This window comes from Eurosta solidaginis, chromosome 3 (genome assembly GCF_040869045.1).
Source record: "Eurosta solidaginis isolate ZX-2024a chromosome 3, ASM4086904v1, whole genome shotgun sequence".
Lineage (NCBI taxonomy): Eukaryota > Metazoa > Arthropoda > Insecta > Diptera > Tephritidae > Eurosta > Eurosta solidaginis.
This window is the reverse complement of record NC_090321.1, coordinates 156,095,601-156,113,904: the sequence shown is the minus strand read 5'-3', so window position 1 is coordinate 156,113,904 and position 18,304 is coordinate 156,095,601. Positions and strand designations below refer to the sequence as shown.

The window sequence follows — 18,304 nt, the reverse complement described above, 5'->3', positions numbered from 1 at the left end:
GGTCAGTTTTTAAAGTACCGAACTCTCTTTTTAGGGAATAGCACAAAAAGGCATAGGTCGCATTTGGGTTTTGTTTCGTGAACAGCCAGTACCACTCTTCGGCCCGCCCAGAAAGGAATAAGTGGAAACTAGCCATTATTTGTTCGTCCGTGCATTGTGTGCGCTCACACAGGGTGTTTAGCTTAAAAATAAAATCTGCCACGCTTCCAGTACCGTCGAACGATATCTTCCACTCTTGAGGTTTCACTACTATGCTGCTCGGAGCAGGGTACACCGGTGGTACTACTGTTGGAAGTGGGTTACGTTCCATTCTATTCGCGTTCGTATTCAAATTTATGGACTGCTGCGCAAATTTGAGCGCGGCGTTAAGCTGGTCCATATTGTTTCGGATTGACCCCATCTCCCTCCGCATCTCTTCTTGCGAGGTCCTGAACAGCTGCCGTAACACTTCCACCCACGAGTCCCCACGAGGAGCTTCGTTATGGATCCCTGGAGTATTCGTCCGGTCACTTGCAGCTTCTCTAATATTTCCCATTCCATAATTTGGTGGTAAAGCACCAGCTCCATCTGGTGCATAGGTCGACACATTGGTCATTAGCCCCGAGATATCATGCGCGTTTAGTAGGGGCGCGTTCAAATGACTGGTGCTTCCCGGTCTATCCAATTTTTCGCGGTGGTCGTTCAGGTCCGAGCCTGTATGAGTCCCCGCGGGATTTCCGTATTGCCCCCTACTGGGGTGTGCACCACCAAGGGACGCTTGGTCTTGGAAAAAGCCCCCCTATTATTAACACCCCAGTTGTGGTGCCCTCGAAAATTTCCCGCACACCCGAACGGAGTATGCCGGCCCGGTTGCCCAAAGGACTGGTCACGCGACATTATAATTCGGTAAAAAAAATTTATTTGTTAGGTCGTAGTTTGGTATTTTATATACTTCTGCTTAAATAAGATGTAAAGCAGTTAGGTTCACCCTATATCCTAAACGATGGTTGGTTTAAAAAAAAAATGTATATATATATAAAAAAAATATTACGCGAGGGAATAAGGAAAATTCGCGAGAATAAATATTAACACTGTTTATTCGATAATCGTATCGAAAATTATTCAAAGCTGAAAAAAGTGATTAGTTAAATATATATCTTATACAATCAATGGGAATGCTGACATCCCATCCTCAGAAGGCAATAGGCTACAGGAAAAAAAATTAACACAAATCCATCCATACTGGTCCCTAGTGCACCCAACCGCAATGCGAGGGGTCTGAAGGCCCCCCTCCGAGACTGGTTGGGGCCACTAGGGTCAGTTCCAGACACACACGGGTTGGTCTCAACACGCCCAGCCGCAACGCAAGGGCAGTCTCCAGGGGTTCGCCCCTGGGATTGGTTGGGGGTGTTGAGGCCTCCCGTTAATTCTCACTGGACACCCCTCCTGCCTTCGCCGCTATGGATGGAGCGGCTTCAATGCCCGCTCCCCAGACTGGTGGGACAGAAAAGGGTGCCGCTTTGAATCCCAGCTCAACCGTCACAATCCAGGTGGTGTTCTGAGTTACCACCTGAGACGTGGGATGAGCTGGGGTTATTGCAATTCACCCCACACCATTCATACTAACAACACAAATTCGGCTAAAGAAAGCTAAAAAAAATATTTTATATTACAAAAAAAAACCAATTAGCGGACACATATTTTAAACCAGGGCCGACTAACGGACAACTTCCGGGAAAACAAAAACCCCCAAATCTACAAAAAAACTAAGTGCGTTCAGCACTGCCTCACCGGGTGAATACAAAAATCCGGAGGACTCACGTGTAGTCGCGTGGCTCCTTCGGCCACTGCCCCCGATGACCACTCCGGACAATTTGATCCGTCAACCATCCCACCGCAACGCAGGTGGCTGCTCCTGTGGTTGCCCACCTCGGACTGGTGGAATGGTCAACTTCCCAAGCTGACCCGGAATGACCCTCGCGAACAGCGCCTCAGGCGCCACGTTGGGCGCCATCTGTTATGGAAACGCATTTCCTATGGGAGGAGCAAGGAAGGCAGTCGGCATGATATTGTGGTGCACAGTGGCTAGTCATGTCAGCTGGGCTGGGTTCTTGCCAACCTTGCTGTCCTGCGCCATAACAAAAAAAAAGTTCCTATTATGCCTTAAAAAAAAACTGAAAAAAGCGCAGAAAGAATTCAAAACGCTTACAAATTCAAATTAAAACAACATCCGGCCGAAGCGGATGTCACGGACAGACCGTTACAACATTCAACAATTTAAAATTCAAAAAAAAGAAACTTCAAAAAACTAAACGCAAAAAAAAATTTACCGAACCGGAAACGACCGGTTACCAAACTCTGAAAATCAAAAGAACAAAAAAAAAGCTGAAAAGTAAAGAAAAGCGAAAAGGGCCGAATATATAGAGGGGCGGCGCGGGTGTTGTTGCGACGCCCGGTGCTTAGCCCACCCTCAAAATTCATGGCCACCAACGCACCTGTATTTCGGTGGCCCCTTACCTGTATTACCTAGTGCCTTATAAATCAAAAGAACTGCCAGCATTCCCATTTTAGAATACAAATTTTATTCAACACTCATTATCAAAACATTTCAGTAAAAACTTATTCCGTATATACATGGCATTGCAGGCTATATAACTAAAGCTATACTAAGGCTTATGAAAAATTATTATAAGGGAAACCCTAAGCAAAAGAAAACTCAAGGGTAAGTGTATTTTAAGATGTGAGAGTATCTGACTTAATTGGATATTCTTTCCACGGTGAGTACAACCCAAAGGCTCCTAATAAAATTGCTACTCTAAGTTTTTATATTTCTTTCTTACGCTAGATTAGTAGGGGTACCATCCTGACGCGTCCTGTACTCCCTCCTTAAAAGTTTCCTCAACTTCCTACCTATTCTACCTTTATTGTGTTTTATTTTATTTTATTTGATGTTATTTTATTTTATTGTAGTTTAAGCTTTCTTGACTATTTAGGTTAAGTTTACTGTGATTGCTTTTCTTTTATTGTTATTATTATTATTTATAATCTTTATCGTTTTATTAAAGTTTATTTTATTCTGATTTATTTTATTTCTGGTGCATTTTATTTAATTTTGTCGTATTTTATCTTATATTATTCTATCTTGGTTCCGTTTAATTTAATTTTATTTTATTCCAGTTCAATTCTACTTAGTTTTGTTTTATTATTCTATTCTATTTTACCTTACGTTCCTTCTTTTTCTATTTTTTTCTTGTATAATTCTGGTAAGTAGTGTTCGGGTTTTAATAAAGTTTCAAAATACTATAGATACATAAATAATATAGCAAATTAAGACTAACTACACAATATATTTACAGAGGCCCGTCTTTTAAAAATTCAAATTTGTGCTAAATAAACAAGACTGTCATATATTTCTTTTTATCATTTACGTAAGTTAACAATTGATTGTTAAGACCTCGTCAAATCAGAGTTTGGTTAACATTATGTTAAAAAGTTTTTACTTACAAGTTCAAGTAAAGCTACTATAAACTATGATTATATATTTAACTGATGCTGTGGTTCGTATGAGCTGTTTTATAAGCTATGGAGGGACAAAACTTGTAACACTTGCGATATTCTTTCGTAATCGCGCTGCAAAGGAAAACACCCGGTACAGTATTGGAAAGCATAGGACTTGGGCAACATTAAGCCGTTTGAAAGCAACTCGTTCTGCTCAAGTTACAAGGACTCTTTCGATTCTCACATTCTCACATACGTCTGTTGAAGATGTGAAGAGTCAACGATTTTCAACAGTACTGATTTCGAAATTTCATCAGTTCTTTCTTTTATTTTAGTTAGTAAAAGAAAGATTCTTTAATACCGAAATCTTTATAAACAAATTCTAATATTTTAGAAAAGTTAGAAGATTCACAAAAGGAATCTTTTATTGAGAATTTCCAAAAAAAAAGTTTTGAAGTTCAAGAAGCTTTCTTAGTATGAAACCCGTTTTCGAACGTACTTTCGAAAAGTTCCAAAGATTATCTAAAATTTTAGATAATTTCAAACCTTTTCCAAGCATTTACTTGGAATTTCAAGAATCTTTTAGTGTGCAGGGTTCCAGTTCAATTAATGTTAGTTAGTTAATTAAGAGAAGCTCTCTTCGGAGGTTATCGCGCCTTACATTTATTTTTTTTTTTTTTAGTTAATCAAAAATATATTTTTCTTTAACCATCCCTTGTCAAGAGTATTCCAAATTTTCTCCCAAAAAAAAAATTTATTTTACATACATTATATTGAAGAAAATCCACAGATGCCTTCGGAAAAAAAAATTGTCAAAATTAAGTGTTATACCGGTCTGGGCCCAAATGAATTAGACGATACAAACCCAGGGTAAAAGTAAAGTTTTGAAGCATAGATAAAAATTTATAGATTTAATAGTAAAAAAAAAATTCATCAGAATTTCCCATTCTCTTGTTTTGTAAATATTTTCCGTATCCGGAACGAACTCGCCGTTTTAGATGTTGTTGCTGGTAGTCGGTACCATGAGGTTATTGCCGGTAAGTTGTCACAGCTGGGTGGTTGCAGCAGGCCTATATGCGGCGGCCCTGCTATTGTTGTTACTAAAATTGCTGGTGGTGGTACGTCCGGTGGTTGTTGTGCAGTTGGGTAGGCGCTGCCGGGGTCGCGCGCGGTATCGCACGCAGTAATGGTGGCAGCGCGCGGTTTCGTTGCGCTATTGGTGGTGGTAGCGCGTTTGGTTGGCTGGCGCTATCGCTGGTGGTTGCGCGCGGTGTTGCACGCAAGTGTGGTGGCAGCGCGTGGTTTCGTTGGCGCTATAGCTGGTGGTAGCGCGTTTGGTTGGCTAGCGCTATCGCTGGGGGTTGCGCGCGGCGTTGCACGCAATGTGGCGTTAACGCGCGGTTGTTCGCACGGTTGGTGGTAGTAGCAGTAGCGCGCGGCTTTGGCTTGGTTAGTGACAGCGCGCGATGTTGGCGCGGTTGCTGGTAGCTGTGGAAGCGTTGGCAATGGTTGTTACGAAACGAATTATTGCGTCCACTTATATAAATGCTGTTGATAGCAAAATTGATCTCCAGCAATTTAGTTGGTTAATGATTACCAAAAACTCGTACCATGTTAGGATTGTGAAACTTTGCAAAATCAACGCCAACAATGCATTGAAAACCTTTCGACTTAATTCATCACCACATATATAAACTCATGGGATTGTAGACCCCCGTAACTTGCAATACTTTTAAAACACTTATTCCATTCCGCTTTAGCAGCATATACATATATGTATGTGCATGGGTACACATGTATCCTTTACTTTTGGACAATGACCGCATTCGTTGATGAGCTTCTCTTGATTTCTGTGTTTAATATATATAAAGCAAAACTCTTTAGTCTTTGCTCACTTCTACTGCGATGGCTTTTTATTACCCATTTTTATTTTATATATGCAAGCAGTTTCTGTCTGCCGACGCTATGCTCTGGCACAACGTTTTGTGCCCGTCATCAATAGTTAACACATAATTGAGAACATGCAAACCATAAAATCAAATTCTTTATTATTCTTCACGCTCACCTCTTTTTTTATAAATTTTGTTTTTCATTCAATACATCTTTTAGATTATTAAATTTGTGCACAAATTCCAATAGTTTTCTCTTTTACCAACCACCGATAAGGGCCAAGATGACCAAACGGCAAACCTCGCTTTTTTTTCTTTTTTTTTAAAGTTGGGGAATCAGGGATATTGCGTGGCAATCGTTTGGAATATTCCAACACCCCGTGCTCCTCGCACGCGCGGAGGAGACACGTGATGTCTCTCAAATACTATTGCTTAATATTAATATACACGATGTTTGGCAATTTAGCACGTCCTGCAAGTAGGTTAAACAATTGCCAATTGCACTCATTCATTTCGGGGGCAATTTTAAAATGTAAACTTACGCTCTTCAGCCTTTCAGGATGTTATTATGTAGCACGAGTTGACAGTTTCTGGTAGTCCGGCGCAAAAAGACAGCAGACTGTTTTAGTGTTGCTGTAATCTGCCCGATTTGTAATGGTACACTATCTGCATTTGAGGGCGGCGCTCATCATTTCCTCCAGCTATATGTACATTTGGGTGTATTAATGATGTTTGGTGGTTTTACTGTTTCTTATTTTTTTCGATACTTATTTTAAATTAAACCGGACTTTTCGTCCACAATTTGCCACGACACTATTTTAGTTCTTCACCACTTTTCTTGATCAGAGATCTCTTCTACAATGGCACACGACGACGTCCGGCTGCTAAGCAAAATTTTTCTTTCCTTTTTCTTTTTCCATTCAGCGATGGAAAAACGCAGTTATCTAACTGTGGCGGCGATTATCGATTGGTTCATTGTTGTCGTTGGCTCATCCCTACAGCACTATACCGGTCGCGTTCCGGTTGTCAAACCCTTGTATTGATCATAGGTGGATGGAACGTAGAGAAAGCGTAAAACTTTGAAACTTTTGTGTCCTGCGGGAACATTGTGCGCCGAATTAGGTAAAACTTTACCACCACGCAGGGCATAATTGCTAATGCATCGTTTGCATTTTGCGTTTGGCATCTCCTTTTGACAATCTCTATGCCAGTACAATGAAACGAATAAAATCAGCTGATAAGATGAGCCACCTACACAATTGCGCCAGGTTTTATTAGGGGGACTCATATAACCGTATAAATGCCTTATAAAGTGTGTAAACGTATAAATTTATCTACTGCTTAAACGAGCTGTCAAATTTTGTATGAAAAATCATTTACACAATTTGTATAAATTTACGCGCATATTTCATTGTGTAAACGCAATAAACTCAAAGGAATGCAACCTTGCAGACATTACAGCAGGCATTTTCATCAGAAATCTCCAACATCAGCAAGTAAAGGTGTTTTAGTTTTGATTTTTCACTTAATCTTGGCATTTTTTAATTTGTATAACAATCAAAAAAATTTTGTTTGACAATAATACAGCTGATAAACAATCAAGTTTATCAAGAGTATTACTAGGTGCGTTCATATAACAGCGTTTGTAAATGGATATAATTTTACACCTTATAAGTTTATATGCTTTCATGAGTCCCCCTATTGTAAATTCGTCAATAGCCGTGTTTTTTAACACGGGTATATACGTTTACGTGTACGGGTAAAAAAAAAAACGGCCATCGACAGTTGCGCATAGCCATATAAAAGATTTGGCAGCACTGCCCCGCAAATGTCAAAATGCCACAAAAACTTGGCAGAACTGTATTCGTATACATATTTTTTTTTGTTTATTTGTGACAGTTCAGTAATTGTTCCGGAAAACATTAAAACGCAGAAAAAAATATAATTGCTGAAATGTTAATAAAATTCTTACAAGCTCTCGCTTAACCTGGTGTGTAATAAGGAAGGTAATAGTCTAGTTGAGGGGTCGACTGCTAATACGCTACCAAAAATATCGAGACAGGTGTCAAACGACGCGTCTTGACATCAGTATTAATAATCCGAAGGCGGAAAATAAAAATTTTAACACGTTCAAAAGATATTAACGAAAAACCGAAAAAAGACCCGCGGGTACCTCCGAAACCGGGGGTCGGATACATAGTATTTTTGCGCAGAACACCTTTCTGCGTTGGCGGCCTTCGGCCGCGATTATAAAAAATAACCCTGGGCTACGCCATGCCAAGTCCGGGTGTGTGGTATAACCGTGGCTACCGCCACGGTGATGCACAATTTTTTTTGGGAGTAAAACACAACAACAACCACATGGAAATCGCCAACTTCAAATGCAAATATCTCCGGACAGAGATAAAATTTTTCTTTTCTGCCATCGGATTATTGTTCTCGAGATTAATACGCGTCGTTTGACACCTCTCTCGATATTTTTGGTAGCGTATTAACAGTCGACCCCTCAACTAGACTATTACCAAAAGGAAAAATTCTTGTGCTTTGTTTAGGCACTTCTAAATGACAGAACACCTTTCTGCGTTGGCGGCTTTCGCCCAAATAATATTAAGTTATATAGAATCAACGGGATGGCCTAGAAGGTTTCATGTGGTCATACTAAATCGCTCCCGAGATGGTCGGGCTAGTACTTTAATGGTGCTTGTTCCCGGAACGTACCCGATCTGCATCCGGCAAAGAACCAACAAAGTCCATAACGGAGAGTGTCATCGGTACAACAACAACATTGTTATTTTCTGCTATTCATTCATACGTATGTGAATTTTTAAATAATAAAAAAAGTGTTATATTAATTTAATAGATAACATCTCTGCCGGGGTGCGATTCAGCTCTGAATATGCCAAAATAAGAGGAAACCTACAATTAAGTGCAGATTCAAGTTTTATTTGCCAAGGATTTACCTTTAAACAAGGTACTTTCTACAACCAACATGCTTTGGATTACGGTATCAAACTGGTTGGATGTATTTCCCCAAAAAAGAGTGGAACTACGCATCTTGGTTTGCCAGTATTTGCTTCGGTAATTTATATTTGTATTGATTAAAAATTGAATTGTAGATAATGTAATGTGAATTAAAATTGAATAGGTAGCCGAAACAAACCAGGCAACTGATCCGCATGCAACTGTTATTTATGTGCCGCCACCGGGAGCTGCTGCTGCTATCCTAGAAGCATTAGAAGCAGAAATTTCTTTGATTGTTTGCCTCACCAAAGGTGTGCCCTAACATGATATGGTTCGCGTTAAACACGCTGTCTTAAGGCAAAATAAATCGCGTCTAGTCAGACCCGATTGTCCAGGAATAATCACACCAGAAAGGGCAAGTAAATTGCCTACTATTTTAATAATATAAACAACATGTATGAATTTATTAGTGATAATTTGTCATGCTTTGGTTTATAATCAACTGAAGAAATCAAATACCAAAGAGTTCGAAGTTCATGTAAATACCAATTGATTTCTTTAATTAGCATTGGAGAGTAAAATACATATGTATGTATGCATAGAAAGGGCGGAATTAATTAATTATGATCAGTAGATTTACAAGATTTTTGTCATTTTCCCTGCACTGCCATTGTCATTACATTGCGCTAAGAGAGGACATCATCACCTTATTACCCACAGCCAGTTAAAATTTTAGTAAATTTTGCTTTTTTCATTAATGATTCACAACGTGGAAAGTTATATATCGAGCATTCCATGGAGAATGGTAAATTTTAGCAGACTTTCGCATTGCGGTCATTATTAATTATCAAACCCTAGAAGGTTTAATGTAGTCATATCAAAGTTCCCGAGATGATCGGGCTAGTACCTCATCCTAGTCGACTTCCTTGATGAACCCTAGCAGTGTCCTTGGCTTGGGTGATTAAATGTGGAAATGCTCTGGCCATGGTGAGCCCACGTCTTGGGATTGCGTCGCATTCTGGGAGCATATCGCCGTTTGCTGATCGATCAGAAAATCGGCATGTGTAATTCGATAGTATGCCCAGGTTCTGCATACGGCTGTTCAGTCTATAATGCCCTGTAAGAACCGCTCTTGGGATTCTTAGGTTATCTTGCGACAGGTCTATTATTGCCCTGTAGCGACTTGTGCTATAACCTCCAAACAGTATTTTAGATTTTCTGAAACCTGGCGTATTGCTCCAGTGTTCTCTCTTCTCCCTCCCTTCTACTAATAAATGCCCCTGTAAGCCAACTGGCAGGATCGGCTCGGGATCGATGGGTGATGCAGTTGCTGCCTCTGTTGTTGTTATTGTAGCAGTGCTTCGCCCCATCCAATAGATGTGACCGATCACAAATTGTCATCAATATCCTCTAACGGAAGTCCAAGGAAACTTGCTGTTTCAACAGGGGTGGACCATAATGCAAGGGGTGTTAGAGGCGTTGGTTCCACATTACAATTAAAGAGATGGTTGGTGTCATGCGGGGACACATTGCAAGCGGGGCATACATTTTGTATGTCGGGGTTGATTCTGGATAGGTGAGAGTTTAGCCTGTTACAGTATCCAGAACGAAGTTCAGCCGGAGTGACTCGCGTTTCCCTGGGGAGTATGCGTTCCTCTTCCGCAAGTTTTGGGTGCTGTTCTTTGAGTACTGGATTCACCGGGCAATTCCTGGCATAAAGGTCCGACGCCTGTTTGTGGAGTTCACCAAGGACCTGCTTGTGTTTTTTTGTTTCATACGGCTGAGTTCTCAGGTGCCGTATTTCCTCAAAGTGCTTACGGAGATTACTCCTTAAGTCCCTAGGCGGTGTTGGCTAATTAATCAGATATCTGTTGGGATGCCCAGGTTTCGCGAGGCGAAAAACTGGAGAGATCTAGGAGGTAGCCGTTTATTGTGTTGCAAAGCTCATCGATATGTGGCCCTGGGCCTGTGGCCATTATTGTGCAGTCATCGGCGTAGGAAACGATAGTAACTCCTTCTGGTGGCGAAGGTAGCTTAGATATGTAGAAATTAAACAAAAGTATGGATAGGATACCACCCTGAGGCACCCCCTGTTTAATTCTTCTTGGTTTAGATGTTTCATTTTTAAATTGCACCGATGCCTGCCGACTACCCAGATAATTTACGGTCCACCTTTTAAGTCATAGGGGAAGAGTAGACCCTTCCAGATCTTGCAGTAACGTGCCATGGTTGACCGTATCAAAAGCTTTTGATAGGTCTAGCGCAACGAGTACTGTTCTACGGTGGGGGTTTTAATTTAAACCGCAATTTATCTGGGTGCCGATGACATTTAGCGCGGTGGTGGTGCTATGGAGTTTTATGAAGCCATGCTGATGACAGGCTAGCTGCAAATTTGCTTTGAAGTAGGGGAGCAAAATGGCTTCAAACGTCTCGGCTACTGGCGATAGGAGAGATATCAGGCGATTTGACCTTCCTATGTTAGCTGGTTTCCCAGGATTTAGTAGCGGGACCACCTGGGTCATTTTCCATTTTTCGGGTATGACAAAAGTGGAAACAGACAGGCTGAAGACATGTGCTAAATATTTGAAACCCTCTTTCCCCTAGGCTTTTAAGCACCGGCATGGCTATGCCGCCCTGCAGACTGCTTTGGATGGTTTAACCTGACCGATGGCATCCTCAACCTCTTTGGCGGTGATGGTAATTGGTGACGCGCTGAAATTATGTTTATGTGCGAGTCTGTTGGCCCTCCGTCTATCTTTTTCGACCGCGGAATGCATTATATATTGTCGGCAGAAAGCGCTCGCGTATTTTTTCGCACCCGACAGCACTTTATCGCCAAAGGCGATGGAAACTTTGTCATTGTGCCTAGACGGTTTCGATAGGGACTTAAGGTGAACCAAAGTTAACCTACACTGGCAGAGAGGTTACAACCGCTTAGGTGCTCCTCCCATTTCGCCCGCTTGTGTTTATCCACAAACAATCCCTTATTTGCGTTTACCAACAGCAGCCAACGAACAGCGCTCAGATAATGGCCTTTGAATTCCGGAGCCTAAATTCAGGCTGCGAGAATTTGAGATTATTGGCTCACGACCCAAAATCTCATTAATTTCTTCCATAAATGGAGCTTTGCAATATTACGCACCGGTCTGCCTGTTGTCCTTGGCGCTTTTATGCGCTATCAAAGGTGTGCGCATCTCTGCCTCCAACGCCTTTATTGTTACAGTGGTATCCTACAAAATCAATATAAAACATAATCAACCTTTTGAATACAAAATTTTGTAAAAGAAACATACCAAAAAGCCTAATCCAAACATATCTTCCAACACGTTCACGTAAGCATACTTCTTTTTCCTGCTATACTTAAACTCGTCCTTTCGCGCACTGTAGCACTGCAACAAAAGAAGCGCCTCCTCCCTCGTCCAACGTTTCCTTGATTCTTTTCTGAAAAAATTGAGTAAATATGCGTTATTTAAAATTCTTTATAATATTTACACAAAAGTACTTACATTTCTCCTGCTGACATTTTGTTATTTAATTAGGGATGGTAAAACAGACTAAAAAAGTCGATAAAAACTACTTATTGAAATTTGGAAGTACTGATTTTATATTCTACTATTTCACAAGCGACAAAAAAACTTGGCTCTTAGCAGTCTTAAGCTGGAGTCATTGGTGCCGTATGTCGTATCGCTGTATCCGTATCCCTAACGTAATCAGCTGTTTATCGTTACGACGGTAAACCAAAACCCAATTGGTTGGCTACGATACGGTTACGACTTTAGCGGCACCAATAATCGATTGCATTGATTCTCATAAGCTTGGTCGAATCAGCTGTTAAAAGGTTACCGATACGGTTACCGATAAAGCACCAATGTCTCCAGCTTTAAGCGTAAACGGATATACGCGTGTTAAAAAACACGGCTAATGTCATGGGAATTTTTGGCTATGCCACCCGCACGAAACTAACAAAATTTTGTTTTAACCACCCCAGGCAGACATGAGTGAGGGTGAATCCTACCTTTTCCCTAACACAAGCCAACTGGTACGTTCCAAGGTTGAATCTCCCAAATGGACCATAACAATAGGCGTAGAAGCAATACCCTGCAAAAATTGTTGGATTACGTGTTCCATTTTCTTCATGTTGGAGTACTCTAACAATACTCCTTTGCAATGCGTTTGCGGACCACCATCAGCCGATCATTGCTCGTTTTTTAACGATAGTGATCACGACACGATGACGATCGAACAGAGTTGCCAAAAGTTAAATATTGCATGCAAATAACTAATAATAAAATGTTACTTTGGCAACTCTGTAAAATGCAACAGCGCACTGGTTTTATGTATACATATTATATTAGTTTCTTTATTCACGTATGCGTATGCGTATTATATTAGTTTCTTTATTCACGCAAATGCTAAATAACATAAGAATATTCGTAGTATAAAATATAAAAGTTGTATTGCCCCTCTTCATTTACTTAAATTTTAAATTAAATTCACTTCGATAATTCTTTCCGACACAATTCCTCTTTAGTACTTTGGCATATGATTCTCTGTGGGTGCTCCATGGAGTACTACAGTGAAAGTACTTTGGAAAGTACTCTAACGTATGTACTCTATGGAATACTCACAAACAAAGCGAGAGTGGGATCACCTACTCCTCTCCTAGGACATCGCAATGTTAATTGGAGCACATTTTTTGTATGAATACAGATTAGATTTGGAGCAGTCCTAAACTCCCAAAGGAGTATCCCTTACATTATTTATAGAGTACTCGCGTCTTTTGAAGGGTAGTGACTCCTGGTGGTAAAGGTAGCTATTGATATGTAGAAGTTAAACAGATGTTTGAATATGAGTTTTTTTTTAAGTTATTGCAAAAAAGTGTTGAGGATTTTTAATATCTTACGAGGTACCTTCGTACATGTTTCTAAGAATGAAGAATGATACTTATTCAAACTCAATTTTCACCACGACAAAGCCGCTGAGACTGCTATACTTTAACATACAATACTTTTCCCCTTTTTAGCACTACTATCATTTTTGATTTTATTAAATTTTATAAAATGTTTCTTCTTCTACAGTTCAATTTACGTATTAGATGGTAAAGATGGCTTTCGCATTTTCTCCATCAATAACTGTGACAAGGTGGAAGAAATCTATGCGCGTAAGTCGCAACATATTATCTTGGTCGAGCGTTTCTTCAATAGCTCTCTAGTGGTGATGGTGACAGCAGAGAAACCCAACTGTTTACAAATGTTACACTTCAAAAAGAATCAAAATATCTGCGTCTACGGCTCAAATACCCACAGTATATGAATGAATCGAACGCACCCAATTGTCTGCCTAACGGATAGTATACATATCCATCGACGGACTGGGTCTGAATACTGAAACAGTACACATATTCAAAACCGATGAGAAGGCTGTGATGGTGGTATAGGGTGAGTTGTTGAATAACATAAGAAAACCACTTTAACCCATCTATATACATATTTGCATTACAGCTAAAGCTTTACAAACAGCAAAAATTGCTGGCGCCAAGCAATTGGAAAAGGCAGTGAAGCATTCATCACACTGTACGGATGGTGCAAAGTTAGAAACTGCTGTTGCAACTGCTGCCAGCGACACAACGGTCATCTCTACTTCGCCGAGTAGCGGCTCGTCCGACTATCTATCGAGGACAGTATAATCATACCTTTTGCCAACACAGGTTAGCGATGTGCTTGCACAGGAAAATATTTCAATTGGAAAACAAAAACCAATTAAGAGAGTTTATTATTAAAGGACTTACTTTTCTTTATATCAACTGTATTAATTTAAGTTGCAATTTCATGTGCATATATTATAAGGGATGTCGTGATACGATTGCTGTCGGAATTAGATTTGAAACCAATCAATACTCCTGCTAAGGGTTGCAGAATTATTGCTTGAATAATTAGATTTAGAACAATAATAAGTCTGACTTAATTATAAGTCGTACATTTTTAAGTTCATCAATTACGACAGCAATCGGATTCCACGACACCTTTGAATATTCTTGATCTGAAAAAAGAGTAAACCTAATCTGTATTTCTACTAAGCTTTAAGTTGTAGATTATTCAAATAATTGGAGTTTTTTCTAAAGCTTAAAATTATTTTCTGCTCGCTTAGAAAAGATTTCAATTGGAAAATAAAAACCAATTAAGAGAGTTTATGTTATTATTAAAGTACTTACTTTTCTTTATATCAATTGTATTAATTTAAGTTGCAATATCACGTACGTATATAATAAGGGATGTGATACGATTGCTATCGGAATTAGATTTGAAACCAATCAATACTCCTGCTAAGGGTTGCACAATTATTGCTTGAATGATTAGATTTAGAACAATAGTAATACTAAGTACAAACACACACCAAATTGGCAATTTATACCATTTGGGCAATTTCTTGCGCAATTTATCATATACTAAATTGTAATAATAAATTGTCAATTTAAAAAAAATTGCGTAATAAATTGTTTCAAACTGCAAATGCGGCCACCGTGGTGTGATGGCAGCGTGCTCCGCCTATCACACCGTATGCCCTGGGTTCAACTCCCGGGCAAAGCAATATCAAAATTTTAGAAATAAGATTTTTCAATTAGAAGAAAATTTTTCTAAGCGGGGTCGCCCCTCGGCAGTGTCTGGCAAGCGCTCCGATTGTATTTCTGCCATGAAAAGCTCTCAGTGAAAACTCATCTGCCTTGCAGACGCCGTTCGGAGTCGGCATAAAACATGTAGGTCCCGTCCGGCCAATTTGTAGGGAAAAATCAAGAGGAGCACGACGCAAATTGGAAGAGAAGCTCGGCCTTAGATCTCTTCGGAGGTTATCGCGCCTTACATTTATTTTTAAGCTAGACTGAGTTGTATGAACACCACTCAATTTAAATCGATATTGCCTCAATTTATTTTTCTATTTGAACATAGTATAAGTCTGACTCAATTACTAGTCGCACATTTTTAAGTTCATCAATTACGACAGCAATAGGATTCCACGACAGCTTTGAATATTTTTGATCTGAAAAAAGATTAAACCTAATCTGAATTTCTACTAATAATTTAAGTTGTAGATTATTCAAATAATTGGAGTTTTTTCTAAAGCTTAAAATTAATTTCTGTTCGCTTGGAAAAGATTTCAATTGGAAAACGAAAACCAATTAAGCGAGTTTATTTATTATTAAAATACTTACTTTTCTTTATATCAACTGTATCAATTTAAGTTGCAAATTCATGTACATATATAATAAGATATGACGTGATCCTATTGCTGTCGGAATTAGACTTGAAACCAATCAATACTCCTGCTAAGAGTTGCCAAATTATTGCTTGAATTGAATATTCTTGATCTGAAAAAAGAGTAAACCTAATCTGAATTTCTAATTATCTTTAAGTTGTAGATTATTCAAATAATTGGAGTTTTTTCTAAAGCTTAAAATTATTTTCTGTTCGCTTGGAAAAGATCTCAATTGGAAAACGAAAACCAATTAAGCGAGTTTATTTATTATTAAAATACTTACTTTTCTTTATATCAACTGTATCAATTTAAGTTGCAAATTCATGTACATATATAATAAGATATGACGTGATCCTATTGCTGTCGGAATTAGACTTGAAACCAATCAATACTCCTGCTAAGATGTGCAAAATTATTGCTTGAATTGAATATTCTTGATCTGAAAAAAGAGTAAACCTAATCTGAATTTCTAATTATCTTTAAGTTGTAGATTATTCAAATAATTGGAGTTTTTTCTAAAGTTTAAAATTATTTTCTGTTCGCTTGGAAAAGATTTCAATTGGAAAACGAAAACCAACTAAGCGAGTTTATTTATTATTAAAATACTTACTTTTCTTTATATGAACTGTATTAATTTAAGTTACAATTTCATGTACATATATAATAAAGTATGTCGTGGTACGATTGCTGTGGGAATTTGATTTGAAACCAATCAATAATTCTGCTAATGGTTGCAGAATTATTGCTGGAATGATTAGATTTAGAACAATAATAAGTCTGACTCAATTACTAGTCCTACATTTTTAAATTCATATTTTACTTTACTTTATTACTTTCAAATTCAATTACGACAGCAATCGGATTCCACGACACCTTTGAATATTCTTGATCTGAAAAAAAAGAGTAAATCTAATCTGAATTTCTAAATAGCTTTAAGTTGTAGATTTAAATTGATTCAAATAATTGGAGTTTTTTCTAAAGCTTAAAATTATTTTCTGTTCGCTTGTAAAAGATTTCAATTGGAAAACGAAAACCAATTAAGCGAGTTTATGTTGTTATTAAAGTACTTCTTTTTTATATGAACTGTATTAATATAAGTTCCAATTTCATGTACATATATAATAATATTGAAAATAATAAATATTGAAAATTCAATTCTTTTGGTTCATATTTTATTCATATGGCTGCTCCAGGTAAAGTAAATTGGCAGGTGTAATTCAAGTTATATGGCCAAAGAGGATAAATACAATAAGAGCCGTCACTCGTTATTTTGTGGCGAGTATCTCGCTGGAAATTGAAAAAATTGATGCCGAATGTTTTCTGAGAGGGACATTTTTAATTGTCTCGCATTTATCCATGCCGTGTAGGTCCCTTGGGCAACTGTGATTTTTGGAAAGAGAATTAAATAAATTAATTAAATACAGTCGAAAAATAAACACAAATACCCCAAGAAAATGTATAGAAGACATTTATAAACATCTCGCCCAAAAAAAAAGTAGCGACTACCTCTCAGTATACATCGAGTAAATGCCAAAAAAATAACGAGTGACGGCTCTTATTGTATTTATCCTCTTTGATATGGCCAAAGAGGATAAATACAATAAGAGCCGTCACTCGTTATTTTGTGGCGAGTATCTCGCTGGAAATTGAAAAAATTGATGCCGAATGTTTTCTGAGAGGGACATTTTTAATTGTCTCGCATTTATCCATGCCGTGTAGGTCCCTTGGGCAACTGTGATTTTTGGAAAGAGAATTAAATAAATTAATTAAATACAGTCGAAAAATAAACACAAATACCCCAAGAAAATGTATAGAAGACATTTATAAACATCTCGCCCAAAAAAAAGTAGCGACTACCTCTCAGTATACATCGAGTAAATGCCAAAAAAATAACGAGTGACGGCTCTTATTGTATTTATCCTCTTTGATATGGCGGTTATATAAATGGTAAAACCGTAGTAAAACTTATTGTCAAAAGACTGGAAAATGTAGAGCGTAATTACCGAAGAAATGACCGGCATTTGACGAGCATTGTGACGGGTGTGAGCAGAACAGTGCTATGCTCATATCCTATAAGTGGGAGCGGAATGCACGATCACATTAATAGGAACGAAACGGAAAATTTCGTCACAAAAGTGTATCGCCCCATGCAAAAATGACTATGAATATAACCGCTGCAGAAAGTCCCAATGACCGTACAATGACTAGTCAAATGACGTGGAGCGTTTTGCAGGGCCATATACTTTGTTTTTGTGAACCGATGGACTAATGTCAAAATCGGACTACGCTGAAAATTGATATGTCAAAACGTATAAAACCTACAAGTCAGCTGTTACCTTGTATAGTTACGCCATGGTGGTTGCCGTTATTGGGAATTTTCCCACACCATATGAATCTTTAGCGATACCACCTGCGCGAAATTAACAACCCTACAAGAATACTGACTATCATATGACTATCATCTGATTGTCAGCAATATCAACCTAACGATCAGCGCCTCATACAAACTTTCTATCACAAACTTAAGGGGACTTGCGCAAATGTGATGTAAACAACTGTGTACGTGTGAGTTTTTGTCTCCTTCTTATACACCAACATGGCCTACTGATATAGCCGTACTGCTCACTCTCATTCCTTTTCCTGGATCAGTGCTGACCCTCTAACTATCAAGAAGTGTCATAAATGATAGTTTACTGTAGATATCAGGTTTGACTGTTATACTATCA

The 18,304-nt window shown here is 38.6% G+C and overlaps 1 protein-coding gene across 8 annotated transcripts in view; it reads left to right on the top strand.

The window, feature by feature from the left end:
• LOC137244434 (succinate--CoA ligase [ADP/GDP-forming] subunit alpha, mitochondrial-like) overlaps positions 1-16,602 on the top strand; it is a 50,528-nt gene extending 33,926 nt beyond the window's left edge. For 2 of the 8 annotated variants that reach the window (XM_067773422.1, XM_067773421.1), the window contains exons 8-9: positions 8,227-8,444; positions 8,512-8,928. Coding sequence is in view for 1 of the 8 variants with exons in the window: in XM_067773424.1 (XP_067629525.1) it covers positions 8,227-8,444; positions 8,512-8,649 (356 nt within the window). In the remaining 7 variants the exon portion in view is untranslated. Of the gene's footprint in view, positions 1-6,698; positions 7,373-7,918; positions 8,445-8,511; positions 8,929-13,405; positions 13,766-13,828 lie in introns of those variants that run through there. The other 6 variants (XR_010950996.1, XR_010950997.1, XR_010950998.1 and 3 more) reach the window with 6 other exon arrangements.
• The last annotated feature ends 1,702 nt before the right edge of the window (positions 16,603-18,304 follow it).